The sequence below is a fragment of the Natator depressus genome, chromosome 1 (genome assembly GCF_965152275.1).
Source record: "Natator depressus isolate rNatDep1 chromosome 1, rNatDep2.hap1, whole genome shotgun sequence".
NCBI lineage: Eukaryota > Metazoa > Chordata > Testudines > Cheloniidae > Natator > Natator depressus.
The window spans coordinates 301,367,490-301,386,252 of record NC_134234.1 but is presented as its reverse complement, the minus strand read 5'-3'; the positions used below and the strand labels follow the sequence as shown (position 1 = coordinate 301,386,252).

Here is an 18,763-nt window from a genome sequence, read left to right as displayed (position 1 = left end):
GAGCTTTTTCCCCATCAGGGTAGCAAGTGGCAGCCCCAAACTCCATGGATCCCAGGGATCAGCAGGAGGACATTTCTGCACCACATCTGGGTCTCCAAAAGTAACCTCCTACTTCCTGGTAGTGTGATTCCAATGGAATGATAGGGCTTCTATACCTGGTTCCTTCCCTGGATCTCCCTTTTAATGGAGAATGATCATACAGAGATAATACACCTTTACACTGTATTATCTTTCTGCCGTGAGCTAAGCATGTTTTCCTAGAGGACAATGTACATTTCCCACTGCCCCGTCACATCCTGTTTACTCATCCAACAGATGACCTACCGAGAACCCTCTACAGATGCTGTAAAGGCGAGAGGGGATGCTGCAGCATACGCCAGTACCCTCTATGCATAGATTTAGTGGGTACAATCAGGCCCTTAACTTTTACAGCTTTTTAATTTGGATTACGGTAGTATACCAACCTTAAGGAAGGTTACATGCCCACAGTTCTTTTTAGCATCACGAGCGAGGATCTCAGATGATATTTTTATGTTTTTTAATATATAGCATTTCCAAAAGCATCAACTAATGAAAAAATTAGGATTCTAGTGCCTGATTCTTAGGAGAAATATTTCAGCCCATATTGTATTCTACTTGTAATAGAAAAGCCATTTCCTTTACTGTGCGAGATTGTTTAAATGAGCCCCTCCAAGCCTTTATAATCACAGAGATGTGGGGCTATTTTTAATTCTGCCAAAAATTTGTAATCTAAATGGTGTGGGAGATTACAGGGCCTCTAAAGAGTTATTTGTCTCTGTTTATTTTATTAAATATTACTAGACATACCCTGAGGATGACAGATCAATAAGGGTCTTTGTGGTTTCCTGATGGAAGGTCGCAATTATTTTCTTCCATTATAATATAAACATAACCCAATTTAACTCATCTATCATCTTTGCAACAGTAATAAAGAAACATCACTGCATATTTATTTTACTGTCTTTTTCATTTCACCTTCCTTCAAAATTATTTTTATCTGTTTGTGCTTTTCCTTTGATAGGAGTGGTGACCAGTTTGTCTGGCCACATCCCAGGGTATTTGGTGACAAAAAACAGCCTATGGTTTCTCTGTTTGGTTGCAAAGTGCTTTGCCATGCTTTGGATCAAACACACTGTATGGAGTAACTTTTGGATGTGAAAACTCACAGGAAAAACAAAACAAAAGGAATCCCTGTGCCACAGGAAATCTAGAGCGAATTCTGCTTGCAGTTCCACAGGCATGGCTCCATGGGAATTGGATCCACGTAACTGAGAGCCAAATTGGCTCACAATTGTTTACCACATAAAAAAAAATCAATGTGGAAAAACTCTAAATAAAAAAATTCTAAGCTTACTGCTCAGTAAAAATATTACAATGTAGAATACATCTGTACCTGTTGAGCCCAAAACCTGCTCATCTCACCCACCTAAGGAGTCCCATTGAAGTCAGAACTTAGATGGGCACCTTGAGACTATGTGCATAAGTGAGGAAAGGCAAGTAGGATTTGGCTCTTGATCTGAATCTTCATCTATTTTAGTAGCTGAACATGACTAATTTTGAACCAGTGACTAAGGCTCAATCCACTAAAACCGACACCCAGTTTCCACAGCTGGTGTGGGTGAGGAGATGCCAGAGCAATGATTCGAAAACCTCCAGGAGAGATTTTCAACCACTTCACAGCACTCTTCTTTCCCTGGCTTAGGCACTAAAAAACCTTTAGTTTTACTCCACTTTTTTATTTCTGATTCAAAACTGATTCTGATTGCTCTCCTGTTCCCATTTAAATCAATGTCAAAACTGGAGCAGGTCCTCATCTGGTGTTCACTGTCATATTTCCATTGACTTAAATAGGGCTATGACAATTTACACCAGCTGTGGATCTGCCAGCCTGACTTTAATGGGCTGGGTCTTGTATGAGCTTCCCTGAAAGACAGGGAAAACTGGAGCCAGTTTTGATTCATGTTTTGTAAAAACTGACAGGTTTTTATAACCAAAACCAGTTTTGTCAACCAAACTGAGGTGAGTTGAAGCATTTTCATTCAAACACCCAAATTAGGGAAGGAAAGGTAGAGGGAAAGTTTCAGAGAATTTGTTCTCATTTGGGCCCATTTCTCGCTTCAACTGCTTCCCACCAAACAACAAAAGCACGAGGAATAGTCATTCAAAGGGTTATCTATTAGCCTAACAGAAACAAAGGCAATGTGTCTTGCAACTCTTTCTGCTAATGTGATTTGTCCTTCACCTATCAGCCTTTGACTGTAAATGATCAAATATTATAGGATTGCCTTGAAAACAATGCCAAAGATGCAGCATTTGGTTTGGATGTTGCTAACATTACACTTTCATTACTGCAGTACTGTTTGAACTCTCTTATTATTTAATCCTGTAGAAGTCAGTACATTTTCTCTTGCATCAGAGGACTGTGGTTTGCATCTCTCATAACATTAAAGAGAGACATCATTTTGGCTAAATTACACAAAATAACATTCTGATTCTGCCAAAATAAGCTATGACAAATTGTCATAGTTTACAGAAAGTTTTATATCAAGTGAAAGGTGACCTACAAAAGGGAAAAGTTGGGTTGTGGCATTTTAAACTTCTCTATGACGCACAAAGAAAGCCTGAAAAGTGCTTTTGTTTGATGAGTGTTTAAAAGGAAATTTTTTCCCTGTTTGTTTTTTACATTAGAAATTTACATCCTTCTAGACTGGAAAAATATGTGAAATGGTGACATTACAAGAGTCAAGAAAATGAAAGCTGAGTAATTGACAGGGGAAGAGATTTTCAGTCAGACTGTTTAAAACTCTTTGATTTTTGTTTGTTTTTATAATCTCCTATTGAACTTCAAAAAGAAAAGGCGTACTTGTGGCATCTTAGAGACTAACAAATTAGTCTCTAAGGTGCCACAAGTACGCCTTTTCTTTTTGCAGATACAGACTAACACGGCTGCTACTCTGAAACCTATTGAACTTGAGTGATTAAAGAACACTCTGGATAAAGGAAACCGTGAGATAAATATTCAAACTCCTAATCTCTTCAATTAAGGTGTTGAAGTTCACAGTAAACATCCCTAAAACCACCCAGAGGTTCTCCAGCAAAATCTGAGATTTGACATTCTTGATATTTCTGAGATTAAAACAAAAAAAAAAGAAAAAAAAGACCTCTATTTCCCTCCCAAAACCAAACCAAAACCTTTTATGTCTTCTTTATACATCATAACGAAGCAATGAAAGGGCACACTCCCAGTTTTTAAAAATCCTTTGCTAATCACCTACCCCTTCAATCCAGGGCCGAGAAAGCTCACAATAGATATTTAAGCCTTCCAATGAGTTCTCCTCCAAAAAAAGAATGTCAATCTTGACAGTCTTGATATTTCCATGGTAAAAAACTACATTCAAGCCTTCTTTATACAAAATAAAGGTGCACAAAAGGCACGGACCCATTTTCCTCCTTTTGAAGCAATCCTTTATCAATGTTATATAGCTGAAGTAAGAGCAGAAATCTGCAATTCTGATGACATTTCTTGGAAACATGCAACTGTAATAAACCCTCTGTAGCCATAATACATTCAGCTCAGATATGCAAAACAGTGGCAGAGCCTAGAAAGCATTTTGAAGCAGGAAAAAAATTCTTAGAATGTGAAAACTCATAGATTATTCCATCAATATATTAAAGGGGCACTTTGCTATGAAAAGACCATCTTATTAAAGAGGTTTGGCTGGGTAACAGAAGAATGAGATAAAAGGATCAAAAGGATCTTAAACCGCCCCCCCCCAATAAATAATCCGAGAATAAGGAAGAAAACTATTTTCAGAGAATAAAAATGGATACTCAGAGTGAAACACAAAATGAAAAACGAAGAAGAAATATTAAGGTTTGAGAAAAGACGAGGACAAGGCACTAGAAAAAGATAACAGAAGCTACTATATTAAGAATTTTCTAAACTGTATCTATTTTCCTGAAAATTAGGAAGAAAAATAGTAAAATATAGAATGTGACATGTTCACAGTGCCAGCACTAAGTGGCAACTCCAGTATCTCAGCTCAGCTCTGGGAACCTCTGGCAAGGAATCTTTCACTGTAGGCTGCAGAATCATAATGGAGCCTATTTAGAGATTATTCTAGCCCAATGGCTAGGCGACTCTCCACAGTGGAGCATGCCTCTGCCACAAGGGAAATGCCAGAGGATCTGTGCAGTGATTGATTCGCCGAGTGTGACCTTCGCCCCATCCTGGTGCTGAACGCCTAACATCCGCTGCCATCCGGGAGGGACTGTGTAAAGCCTGTAACAGAATCTCACCCTACCCAGGTCCTTAACAGAATGGGTTACAAACAAATATGTCTACGTTTTAAATATTTTGTTTGTAAAATCCTTCTTGTCTAGTCCTGAATACAGGATTCCATATTTCTGCTGACATCACCACAGACCACACAATAGAGAGTAAGGAGGGGTTTTTCTTTTGTTTCCTCTTTGTTGTTCTAATTGCTTGGGATGCCACCAGCACCATCAGGGAAACCCTCAATGTGTAGTAGATTTGAGAAAGCACCGATGTAAAGATATGGAACCCTTCATTATCTGAATTCAGGTTGCGTCTTTTAGTAGACAATATTTACCACAAAAAACTCCTCTTACCCAGATTCCCATTAATCTAATAAACCCTACATTGCACTCAGAAAAAGTGAGCTTCTAGGTTACTTCTTTAGGACCCAATCCTTCACAGAGAAATTTGCAGAGACAAGAGTACATTTGCTTAGTTCTCACTGCAGGACTGGGACTGCAGTCGGGTAGGGTGAGATTCAGCACCTCACTCTACAAGAAATCTCACTGATTGGATTAACTAAACTGACTTCAGTGGGACTGCTTGTGTATGAAACATGAGTAAGGGTACCACAATCTGGCCATTAAATGATTTATATTATGAAACAGATTTCTTTTTCTAACAAAAAAACCCCAAACCTTTATTTCACCTTTAACATTCTCTGTGAGTTTTAGTTTTAGGGGACTCAATGCACAAGGGGACTGATATTAGTAAACCCCTTTTAATGATAGCAGGAGATATAATTCCCTCATTGTTCCATCTACGGCCTAATGATCCTTAGAAACGAAAGCACACAAAACCAGAAAACAAATTAGTTGTTTTTTAAAAAGAATTTTTTCAGTCCCTTTAATAGTTTATTTTATCTCCTTAAGCCCTTCATTGACTCCTGCAGTCGATTTACAATAACTGCTTCTTGCGAAGATTGGCAAACTTGTGCTAATCATTGCTTATTTAAATGGACAACTCAAATAACCTGTAAATGATTAGGGGCCTTAGCCAGCAAAGACTTGCACCTCACTACTGCAATCAATGGGACAATCACACAGTAATGGAGTAGTCAATGTGAGTAACGGGTGGAAGAATCCAGTACCAAATTTATATGACAAAGTAATTTTATATATGTAAAGTATATGACATAAAGTATATGACAAAGTAATTTTCACTTACCCTTTTCAAACAGTATTTGCTATCTTTCCCATAAAAGTGCTGAAGACATTTCATGTTTTGCTTGTTTACAATCTTGTTGAAGAATTCATTGATTGTTCGCACAGAGACTGCACAGACAGCAGATCTGTTTGTTGGTTCTGAAGAGTCCGGCTTGCTTTGTGCAAAAACACCATACAGAATGTCATCGTTCACGCTAAGCCCCATTTCATGGGCCAGAACTGCACCTGGCTTACTGACATATGCAGCCTGCAGAACATTAAATATCTCATTTCGAATTGACCTCTTCCTCCGCTTTTCAGTGAAAATGCACTCAAGAGGCATCTCCATGTAAGAGCGCAACTCGGAATCAAAAGAGCAGAAACGGATGATTCTTGTGTGAAAAGACTGGGAGTCAAGAGATTCACGCTGGACTGTTAGGAAGTAGACAAAGTGGTCATTTTCAAAGGCATGGACATACTTAATGGTATAAGAGTCCCTGAACTGTGGGAGAATGTCCATATAAGAATGATCTGTGAGAAACTCAAAACCATCCTGGGTTTCTTTTAACCTTCTAACCGACACTGAATGTAGTGCATACTGTGGTTGAAATGAAGACTTCACAGTATTCCCAACAAAAAAGTTTACAAATCTGTCCTTTTCGGTCACCAAAACTTTGGTTCCTAAAGTGCTTACAACACAGTCAGGGCAACTGTCTGACTCGCCATCCCTCTGCTTTGAGTACATGCAGTGCACTTCACTTTCTATGTCGGCAGGGTTGTCGGGGTGAATGATGTGACGTTGACATACACCTCGAGTTACGCTACCACAGCTGATGAGCTGATCATCATAGTACGTTTCTAGGAGCAGAGCCATGTTGACATTATCCTTCCAAACACTATTGGACAAATTGTTTCTCTCTTTGCAATCTTCACATGGTGCACAATCAGGATTCTCCAGCACGGGTCCAGTCTTGTACACAGAAATGTTCTGGAGGTTTTCATTTAAGACATAGATCTTGTTGACTGCTCCGATATAGATATGATGCTTATATAAAACTATATTCTGTATTGGCGTTTCTGTGATAAAATGAGGAAGATGATAATTGATGCTCAAATTCATCTCTGACTTTATAGCTGCTTCTTTACATTGTCCACTGGTCCTTTGCACCAAAGAAAACAGGAATATAATAATCCCAGAAGTAAACGCAGCAACAGTCTTCATTGTTATAGATTTAACCTGTCAAAATATATTTAAATAAATAGTGTTTATATTTCATATGGTAAAGCTTCAGTTTATCAATTATCAGAGATCTGCTTCTATGCTGTATGTATACTAGCCATTCTAATCCAGTTTGAGAACAAGTTGCAGTTTTGCCCTGTGTCCTGTTCTAAACTGTCGCCATTACAATGTCTAATGGGTAACTATCTCAAAACTGCCAGCACACTTCCCAGCAGCAATGGATTATGATGGATTTTGAAAGACCACTGGTGCATTGTGGGGTAGAAGTGGAGAGCTGATAATATCAGCTACTCTAGTTCCACATTGATGCTAAAATAGTTTAGACTGAAATGGCTTAGATCAACCCAATCCTTAAATAGTCTGAAAGAAATTCTCATCAGAGCAGTTCTTGAAACACATATAAAGTGGCTGAAGAACTTTGTGTGGAAGAGAGATGTTCTGCAACACCTAGGGGTTGGAGTGGTTTTTAGTATAGCTGGTCCAAAAAATAAAAAATCACAAAAAATATTGACATTTTGTATTTAAGTGGACTCATTTTGTTCTTTGCTCAGTGTTTCACAACATTTTTATCAAAATCATTATTGAAATGGTTAATTAAATTTTTCACTATCAGAAAGCCATTCTGTTTTTCCCTGCAAATTCCATAAAAGGCAAAAAATGTTTTGTCTGAAAAGAATTCAACCAGTTCTAGTTCTTGGAATGGTCATTTTCTCTCATGTAAACAAGGCATTATAATATATCCTTAAAACATTTTATGTATTTTGTGGTTCTTGACATATGCAAGTTTAATTTTAGGCCCTGTACCACAGTGATAAGTCACTTGGGAGAACCTTCAGAAGATACAGGCAAAGCCCTGTGTTGTAAACAAAGAGATATCAAATGAATTAGAACCATGAAGTGATGAAATCAACAAACCTAGCACATTTCTTTCTTACTTATTTTCCTCATGTATTTTATGTGGCTTTAAAAATCAAAAGCCCATGACTAGTGTGATATTTAAAACCCTCTCATTTGACCAAGTACATGAATTGTGGTTGGCGTGTATTTTGGTCCAGTGTCTACATTAGATCATAAATCATACCAGACATCATTCTCTTAATATCTTGCCACAATTGCTAAGCTCAATTTGGCTTCCTTATGTAGAAAACAATTATACTTTCTAAAAGAAATATGATTACATGCTGTTTAGAAGATTTTATGGAAAAAACGGCTTATAATTTGGCTATAGTTAAACAATTGTTTCTGATAGACAAATGCTCACAAGGACACTGAGTCTCTAGAGACCGAAATACAGACTTGAAAATACAGAATATAATAATCAGGAGTTTTGTACTGATTTTTTTTTTTAAAAAAAGCAAAATTTTGGTTAAAATGACAGAATTTTACAAGTCAACGAAAATTTTATATAACAAATATATAACTTTTATATTTTCGTTAGACTGGTTTAAACAACACAAATAATTCTGATGTACTCTTTCATATACTTTATTTCAATGTATATTGCATTCTTTCTGCGGCTTACATCATTAGTCTATACACACAGTGTTTGCAAACAAGAGAGTTGTCCCTTGTCCAAAAACCTCTCAACCGTCTGTCAAGAACCATGATCAAGAATGGAGAAAAAAATCAAAGACTATCAGCAACACTCTGTGAAAAACTGCTAGGAAAGACAATCCACTCATGTGGTAGTGAGTAATGAGAGTATTATTTTTTACGCAACTGGCATTTTCTGCTATTAATTAGCAATACAGTAGCAGAATATTGGGAAGAAAAAGAATTTGATTTGGGGGAAAAAAGAGCAGGGATATTATTATTATAAAATAGTGATAATTTGATTTAATATTTACCTGTAGTATCTACAGAGTGCTGGCTCCTGGCAGAACATATAGGCAGACACGTTCCTTGCCCTAACTAGCTTAAGTTCTAATATTGAACAAGACACAAGAATTGAGAGCTGCAAACAATAGGTTGAGAAACTGAATGGTGGATAGATGAAAGTTACAAAAATAGTCACAAGGTTACTTGATTGCAATACACTCATCTTGTTCCAATGTATTAGACAATACACACAAAACCTTCCCCTCTTCCCCGGTCCCCTAAAATCCTCTACAGAATGCAGATCCCTTACCCAAACCCACCTTCCTGGTCCCTTGGATATCTGAGAGGCACAGGGAACTCCTCCAGAGATTGTCCTGGGTGTTCAAGACCAAAAGAGCAAAATACCAGCTTTTAATGACACTGGGACCCAGAAGGTGTAAAGACAGGGTGGACTATTCTTTTCCCATGCCACACTGGTGTTCAGGTCCCAGAGGTAAAAGGAAAGCCCCAGCTGGGTCACTGTCCCCACTTCCCTCAGTGTGGCAGCACTAGCTGCTACTAGCAATTATGTAGCTCCTGGCAGGAACTGGTCCTACCCTGGAAAAAGTGTTGCCCAGCTCCCCAGGTTCCTTGTGGTCTTGAAGAGCTGCTAATCACAGGTGCTAACTAATCTCCTTGCTGGAGTTCAAGTCCCAAGCTTGACTCTGCAGTCTGGAGCAGACAAATTCCTGCTGAAGTTGATTTACAGAATCAGATCCAAGGTGCAGAGCTAAATAGCTCCCTTAATTCAGTGCAGTGCAATGGGGGGGCACTAATAATATGTACCACACTCAACTCCATGAGCAAGGAAGGAAAATATGAACAACACATGAGAACCAAACTTCATCCAGGCTTTGCAGCCTGAGTCCTCCCATCGTGTCTACACCTTGTCTTCCCTTCTGTTTGTGACATGTGCCAAGAAGTCTCAGATGCCGACTCCTGCAGAGTTCTATCCATACAACCCTCAAGGTTAATACATGTATACAGTTGCAAAACGAGATGGCTCCCCACAAACCCATACACTATGGAGTTCCTGCTTCACGGTGTCTAAGAATGGGAAGCAGAAGCAAACTGCTGTAGGCTCAACCTTGGTGAGACAGGAATGATGCTGATAGGCAGAGGGACACAGCTTCAGGAAAGGGTGCACGGTTCAGAATGCATCAACTCTTGGAGGCGTATATCTGGCATTTCAACCTTGGGGTTATACCATCTCCGTTGCTGCTTTTGGATCTCAAGGAGACACTGATGGCACACAATGTCTCTTTTCACCTAATGTTCGGCCTGGAGACTGTCACTATTCCTCTTTTGCAGACTTCAGCATAGTGAGCCATCTTGTTATATCCTCAAGGCTGCAAAATGCTTTACTTGGCGATACCCTTGAAAAGTACTTGAAAGCGTCAGCTAGTAAAAAATGCAGCAGCTCATCCCTTGAGAGGTGTTAGCACCCCAATTCAACAAAGTACTTAAACATATGCTTAACTTTAATTTGATTTCAATGGGACTTTAGCACATGCTTAGGTGCTTTGCTGAATCAGTGCCATAATACCCAGGCTATGGACTTGTTCCATTTTCTCTTCTTGGTGCAGGTCAAGGTATTAGTTAATACCTTTCTGTTGCTAAGGGAAAAAAACTAATCTGTTAGTTTCTATGTTGTATTTTAGTGACCTCCCTTTGATCAGTTTATCCCCATCTGCGTCATCTGTCTAGAGGAGTCTTTTAACTTATTTTGACCTGTGGTGCTTCCTATTAAGCTAATTCTGTGGATGGATTCTGTCTTTTGTGAGTGGATATTTTCAAAGGTCATGTCACAATGCCCCCATTTTTCCATCCCTCAGCAGACACTAGCTCATATAACCCATGAGAAATTGGGTTTTGGTCAGTCCGTGGTGCTGGCAGCGTAAGTGCTGTGGTTGATGCTTCCCATACATATTTGGTACTTGGAGTTTGTGTGCTAGTGACTAACATCCATCACTGGGAACTACATAGCTTTTTTCCATTGACAAGCCTCATTCACACTGTGTCATCATTTGTAAAAATACAAGTGCAATACCTTTTCTTGATGGCCATGAGGATGCTGCTTTTATTGCGGTGATATTCCAGACCAACGCTGGTTGCTAGGTAATGTCAAGTCTGCAACATGTGAGGAAGCCAAATGCCGTAGCTGTGCTTGGTCTTATGGCATTAATGTTAACAATTTCTCTTCCTTTTTGGTTTGATCACAGTGCACTTCATGAAACCTCAGAGAGAATGATACTATTTAACCTACAAATCCAGGCTTTTGTATGTTGTTATTTGGCACATCTCAATTTTCCTTGCTTTGTTACCTGACAAGAAATGATAGTGGCCTGTTTGTGTCATGACAAGTGATGGATCCCTGAAAAATTGCTCTTTTCTGTTCAATCCCTCTGAAGCAATTGTTCCCGGCCACTGTCAAGATACTGGGCTAAATGGACAATTCGTCTGACCCAGTATGGCCATTCTTATGTTGTTAACAGCAAGTTTACACTAGAAAACACATTCCTAAAATAGATCCTTTCCAGTGGGATATAGCCGAGCTGTGGTAATTCACACTTCACTAATCTGCAAACTCTATGATTACCACACAAAAATGATGACTTCTTCCCATTTTTAGCTAAGATTTAATAGCAGAGCACTACAGTTATTAATTATGAGATTGTAGATCTTATTAGTTGTGTCTCAGACACCACTTACTAAGACACCATGATTTCTACAAAATACAGTGCAGAGCAGTTAATAGAGAGCACGTCAAAGTACTGTCATAACTAATCAAATCAAAACTGCACTTGACAAATAAACTAGAGACATAGAGTCATAGAATTTACAGCCACCAGATCATTCAGTCCAACTCCTTGCACATCAAAGGCCTCCAACACCATCCAGCACCTGCACGCCAACCAGAACAACCAAAATTAGACCAAAGTACTACAAACCCACAGAGATTAGATGATTACGTACCACAGGCAGAGAATTGAAGGGACCCAGGTACACTAGTGCTCGAGGCCTCTGCAATGGCAGAGAAATGATTACGTGAGATATACCCTGGCAAGTGACAAAGAATATTTTGTACTGCAGGGTTCTTGCTTTTTATATTGTTTATTCACTTGGGGAAGGTGCACTGTAACATGTTAACCAGCGGAATATTAAACATGACTTAGCTCTTAGTGGGCTCATCTTTGCTAACTTCTGTACCTTGAGTTAATTGATTGCCAATTAATTTGAGGTACAAAGTACAGTGAGGACATACCCGGTGTGGATAATCACAGACAGTCAAATTAAGAAATGTGTTAGGTTGTTGTGCTTTCTAACTGATTTCTAACATGACACATTTTTTCAATGTAGACTACTCTGAGGGCAAATACAGCCCTTCCACCTCAACTGTGGGGCATCAATTAGCAATGGAACTGGTTCTGTGGTAAGGTGGGAGCTGGGTAGGGCAGGTTTGTGTGCACAAGCTCCATACACGGCAGAATAAATGGGGTGATGGAGCAAAGGTGGGCTGGGCGGAGGTAAGGCCAAGGCTGGAGGATGGGCATACTAAATGAATCGTCCAGTCCTCCTCTGCGGGGTGCATGTGTGTGTGTGTCTCAGGGGGAGTACCTTAGAGAAGTGCAGGTTTACTTCAGTCATTAGGCTGAAGCAGCCTCCCTGGAATGGCTGTGGAACTTCTCCATGAATTTGGGGAAGGGGAAGGAGGAGGATGCTTTCCCCTTTCCCACTGCATAGCTACACAGCTCCCAGCCCAAACTGCTTGAATAAAACGTTATGGCCTGATCCAACTCTCCATTGACTTTAATGGGAGATGGTTTTGGACTTCCTTCCTTACTTGCCAATTTTCAAAATGAAATAGTTTAACGTGTCTGAGTAATTAGTGCAAATTAGTGAGATCCCACTCTTGTCAAATAAATCTTTCTTCATTTATGAAGCAAGTTTAGACTCAAGTAAAGGTAATAACATTAAGATGTATTCTGCCACTGCTGTCTATACTGAGACTGGCATTCGCTTCAGTTTCTGGGATCTATTTGCTTGTGATTTTTTTCATAAATAACTGATCAGCAGCAAGCAAAACTGGGGTCAAGGTAATGGTATCTGTATATGTGCCTGCTTTTCAGCCAGAAGAAAACCATTAACTAGTTTCTCCCTGCTGGTAGGAGGGATTTCATTGAAAAGATTTGGGAAGGTTTCATTTGCTGAACCTTGGCCCAACTATTGCTTATATAATTGATGTGCAAGTGTCCAGAACATCTGATAAGCACATTTATTATATACACTGAAAGAAAAGTATAGGGAATCAGTGTCCTGCTTTATGCTAAAAAGCAAATTCTAATCTGAACAATACTGACAATATGTGCAATGGCTTTCCAAGAGATGAATTCATTAGCCTGTTGGGCTGATCTGAAAGCTTTTTACTGTATTCATTCTAAAATGAAAATCTAGTACAGTAGAAATCAGATAAATTTATAAACTCAATGCATAAAATATATTAATTAATATGCACAGTCCATTAACAGGTCCAATATATTATTATCATTTACAGTTGTTTACAGTAAAAAGAGTTTTCATTGTTTTGCCAGGATTATTTTTAACACACACTAGAACACAAAACAATCAATTTATTCTTTGCTAGGGAGAAAAATATTTTTTTTACTTGTTTAACATTAATTTACTGTAAAGTATATTGCAGTGCAATACAAATCCTGGCATTTCTTTTGAAACCTCCTGTAGTGCTTAACATCCTAAGGACAAGGCAGGTCTTGAGTCTGTGGCACAATTTTTGTTTTTAATTGCTTCTGCTAGTGACAGACTACAATGGCAGTAGAGGTGCTCTCATAATGACAGAGCTGATTGGTACATTCCAAATGAATGGAGCAGATTGATAGTGTTACATTGTTCAAAAAGGGCTAATTTGGAATTCAGCGTTTGTTGAGATTCACTGGGACTACTAGCGTGAGGAAGTGCTACTCAGTGTAAGGATTGCAGAGCCAAACCCATAATGAGAGAAGATCAGAAAGATGCTGAAAGTATTGAAAGAATAATTGAAAAACAAGACAAACACACAAGAATGGATAGTCCATATGTTAATCTGTGATACTGCTAACATTTTCAGATGGACTGGGACTTGTCAATACAGTTGTGTTTTCCACCTCCTGACGTACAAGGACATGGCTTTTCTTTTTAAAGGTGTTATTAGTTGACAATAGCAGGAAAATAGAAAACAGACTTTGAATAGCATTCATTTGGAATATACTAGTCAGTATTTGCTGAGGTTCATTATCATAGAATCATAGAACTGGAAGGGAGCTCGAGAGGTCCCCTAGTCCAGTCCCCTGCACTCGTGGCAGGACTAAGTCTTATCTAGACCATTCCTGACAGGTGTTTGTCTAACCTGCTCTTAAAAAGCTCCAATGATGGAGACTCCACAACCTCCCTAGGCAATTTATTCCAGTGCTTACCCACGCTGACAATTAGGCAGTTTTTCCTAAAGTCCAACCTAAACCACCATTGCTGCAATTCAAGCCCATTGCTTCTTAAGAACATAAGAACATAAGAATGGCCATACTGGGTCAGACCAAAGGTCCATCCAGCCCAGTATCCTGTCTGCCAACAGTGGCCAATGCCAGGTGCCCCAAAGGGAGTGAACCTAACAGGTAATGATCAAGTGATCTCTCTCCTGTCATCCATCTCCACCCTCTGACAAACAGAGGCTAGGGACACCATTCCTTACCCATCCTGGCTAATAGCCATTAATGGACTTAACCTCCATGAATTTATCTAGTTCTCTTTTAAACCCTGTTATAGTCCTAGCCTTCACAATCTCCTCAGGCAAGGAGTTCCACAGGTTGACTGTGCGCTGTGTGAAGAAGAACTTCCTTTTATTTGTCTGCTCATTAATTTCATTTGGTGGCCCCTACCCTTGTCCTATCCTCAGAGGTTAAGAAAAACAATTCTTCTCCCTCCTCCTTGTAACAACCTTTTATGCAATTGAAAACTGTTATCATGTCCCCTCTCAGTCTTCTCTTCTCTAGACTAAACAACCCCAATTTTTTCAATCTTCCCTCATCGGTCATGTTTTCTAGACCTTTAATCATTTTTGTTGCTCTTCTCTGGACTCTCTCCAATTTGTCCACATCTTTCCTGAAATGTGGCGCCCAGAACTGGACACAATACTCCAGATGAGGCCTAATCAGCAAGAGGTAGATCAAGGCACACAACCTCAAGTAAAGATGTGGGTCCTTTAACATTACTTTTGGTATAAGTAAAAAAAGTCACCCTGGTAGGGAAACATAGTTTTCTGACACTTCACTGCTCCTGACAAATTCTGTCCTTTTGAAGATCTGCTTGCATAAGTGCAAACATGTTGTGGTGGTCTGCACAGAACAGGGGCAGCCTAAGTTCCCTGGTAGGCAGTCTTTGCTTTCATGAAGATCCAAGTAGGCAAGCCTGGCTGTAAGTAGAGTTTTATTTCCACGCATTTGACTACCCTGATGTATTACTTCTCCATTTGTGTTCCTGCCATATGCGTAGTTCTTGCATTGAACTAGAAAGCAGGTTTTGTACACCTTTCCATACTTGTAGTAAAGCTAGCAGTTTTACATACTGGGATAATAAACAGAATGGAATGGGTCATAAAATGAAAGGGAAAAGGGCAAATAATAAGTAATCCAGGGAAAGTACAGAGATGGTCAAAATGTTATAATAGCAATTATGAACGATCCTGATGCAGAGCATTTCCTGGGGTTTAGTCATCAGTTAATGATTTTAACTGTACCAGAACCAATAACTCTTCCTAGCCAGTTACTAATTCCTAAAATATGTCCTGCACATCAATGTTTATTGCTCACAGGTAGAATATTATCTGAACATGAAGCCAACATAAAGGATCAAATCTATGTACATAACAACATATATTAAATGATTTATTAATTTTCTCTGAGGCCTTGTCTACAATACAGGGAAAAGTCGATCTAAGCTACGCAATTTGAGTTACATGAATGGCATAACTCAAGTCGACGTAGCTTAGATCTACTTACCGCGGGGTCCACACTATGCGATGTCAATGGGAGATGTTCTCCAGTCAACTCCCCCTACTCTTCTCAATCCGGTGGAGTACAAGAGTCAACGGGAGACTGATCTGCGGTCAATTTAGTGGGTCTAAGACCCACTAAATCGACCATCAACGTATCGATCGCCACACATCGATCCCCCAATAAGTGTAGACAAGCCCTTAGAGTCCATAGTAGTGTTGGTCAATTGCTTTTTTTGTCCTAAGGGCCGTCTATGGTCTGTGTCCTCACCCATCTTATTCAATATGTCTATGAGGAGAGTTAGTGCGGAGAACCAGGGCAGGGCAGGGCAGGCCAGGGCAGTCTACACTACAGGGTAAAGTCAACCTAAGTTACGCAACTTGTACCTTAGGTCAACTTATTGAGGTGTCTACACCGTGCTGGGTTGATGGGAGAAACTCTCCCATCTACTTACCTTATGCTTTTCGTTCCAGCAGAGTACTGGAGTCGATGGGAGAGCGGGTCTTCACTAGACACGCTAAACTGACCCCCCGGTGGATCGATCGCCACAGCGTCAATCCATGCTAAGTGAAGACAAGCCCAAAGAGTCAGGTATTTTCAGTAGGCTGCTGCCATGCTCCTTTATATAACATCTCATCTAGCCCAGACAGGATGATTGACTGCCCTCACTGTCTAGGTGAGATTGGTGCATAGGTAAGACTGAGTTGATTAAGCAGGTTGAACCTTAAAGACTAAGGTGATAATGGTGGGCAGGGGGAAGTAACCAGAGGAAATGGAGAAGCAGCCCCTTTGCTTATCTTACAAACTCCAGGAATCTTGCTCTCCAGCTCCAAAAAGGTCTCCAAAACCAGGCATGTTTTGGCCTAAAGAGTAAGTCTGAACAAATCTGAAATTAAGTGAAAATCATTTTACAAATGACTCTTAGGACCATTGGTTGTGCATTTTAGCCTTCTCAGATATCTAGAACTGGCTGGAGAAATGCTAATGGACCATATTCTGTCAGAGTATGTGGTTCCATTGAAATAAAATGATTTGTGAAATTGGGTTGATTTTGCCAGATTTTTATTTTTGGAAGAAAACCAGGAAAAAAAGAGTTCTGACAATGGTGACATTTTTTAAAATTACATATTTCAATTTTTCATTTGGATACAACTTTTTGTTTTGAATATTTTTAAATTTTGTATAATACAAAATAAAATTGAAATAAAAAAATATTTTGTTGAAACAAAACCTTTTGATTGCCCCAACATGATTTTCCCCCCACCCCCCAGAATTTTCCTTCATAAAACTTCACAATTTCAGTTCATTTTCATTCAGAACAAAGCCAAATACTGAAATTGCTAAATCCTTCACAAAAATAGAACTACGATCTTCTACGCACCGTTCGTTGGTGGTGTATATCCATCATATGTTACCAAAATTAATAATTTGAGTGTCCGGGTAGATTCCCTGTAGCTTTTGAATGATCAAATAGGTGCAATGTTTTTTTCCCATCTGTGTTTAGGCTCAGTGCTTGTGACTTTCTCTTTTGTATGCTAACCTTCACTTTCTCACAACAAGATTAGATTATTAAAATGTACTCTAGACAGGGTCATACCTTAACTCAGTTTAGAAGGTGAGCTACTGCTGACCCATTTGTTAAGCAAAATAGCTCGCTGTGAGAATGACACCAGTGCTTACTGATCTGTTTTGAAAGAGTTTCTGCTATTGGTGATGACTTATACATGCCTAAATTGCCTGGGACTAGCCTATCTGATGGGTCAGCTCTCTTCTGTGCAACATTGTTACAATTAGTGGAGATGGCTGAGCTGGAACTAACTTGGTTCTTGTTGGCAGGGTTTTCTCTTGAGGGTCCATCAACTATAGAATTCATTCCCACTTTTATTCTGAAAGCCCCCCAATCTGCTGACTTCAGGACCTGCTAGGGTGACCAGATTGCAAGTGTGAAAAATCAGGACGGGGGTAGGGGATAGTAGGTGCCTATATAAGAAAAAGCCCCAAATATTGGGACGGTCCCTATAAAATCAGGACATCTGGCCACCCTAGGATCGTCTGCAAAGCCCATTTGTTTGGTGCAGACTTTTGGGATGCTGAGTGGTCAGAGTGCAGGGATGGGTTTATTTTCATGCTAAGTGTCTGGCTTTGTGTTGGATGGGATCTGCTGTCATTTTGTTTATGCTTCTCCCTTCATTTTGGATCAGTTTAAAACTCCTATCTGAGTGCCTAGCACTTGGGATAGGTGTCTATTAAATAGTAAAACTGAAATAAACAAAATATTTGCTCCTGATACTGCTTGAGCTGTGAAGAAAGACTTGAAGCCAGACAATTCCATTAGCTAGATATCTGAAAAGGCTAAAATGCACAACCAATAGTCCTAAGGGTCATTTGTAAAATGATTTGCATTTAATTTCAGACTTGTTCAGACTTACTCTTTAGGCCAAAACATGCCTAGTTTTGGAGACCTTTTTGGAGCTGGAAAGCAGGATTCCCGGAGTTTGTAAGATAAGCAAAGAAGCTGCTTCCAGACTTCAGATTATTTATCTTTCACACAAGGGTGACATGAGGATAAGTAAGTTCATCCTTGCAAAATGCTTTGAAAATATAACGTGCTAAGTATTACCACTTACAAGTAAAAACTGGAGAGTAGCCTTGGATCTGATGGCAGAGATTAGCCTTAAGCATAGTTTCTATAAAAAAATATTGCATGTACAATCAATTTAAAAACTTCAACATCAAGGCCTTGATTTTATCCATTCCCACAATGAACTGGCAGGCCCGGCAGTGTTAGCTGAAGGGCTAATAAACTCTGGCCCTGCTGAACTAAACATTCCAGAGTTGAGGGCTTTCCACCAAAAGCACTCTACTTTCAGCACAGAGACTGCTTCTCAGTTGCTGGGGCAGAACAAAAGGTATTCTTTCAGGGGGCCAGGACTACCTTACATTGGGCTTGGATTGCACCTATATAGGTGTGTGATGTGTTTCAGTTGCTGTTAGTCTTGAGGAGAAGGATATTTTAAATAAATTCATTAATTATGAAGTCTGCTCTCTATTTGGGAGCAATGAACTAACACATGTTAAATCCTGCCACAGACATGCAGGTGGTTATTGACTGACAGAGTCCTACAAACCACAGGGATCT

At 39.5% G+C, this 18,763-nt stretch overlaps 1 protein-coding gene across 1 annotated transcript in view; it reads right to left on the bottom strand.

Annotated features, from left to right (window-relative positions):
* MET (MET proto-oncogene, receptor tyrosine kinase) overlaps positions 1–18,763 on the bottom strand; it is a 117,008-nt gene that overhangs the window by 81,089 nt on the left and 17,156 nt on the right. The window contains exon 2 of the mRNA XM_074942295.1: positions 5,507–6,721. Within this exon, the coding sequence (XP_074798396.1) occupies positions 5,507–6,706 (1,200 nt within the window). The 5' untranslated portion in view covers positions 6,707–6,721. The remainder of the gene's footprint in view (positions 1–5,506; positions 6,722–18,763) is intronic.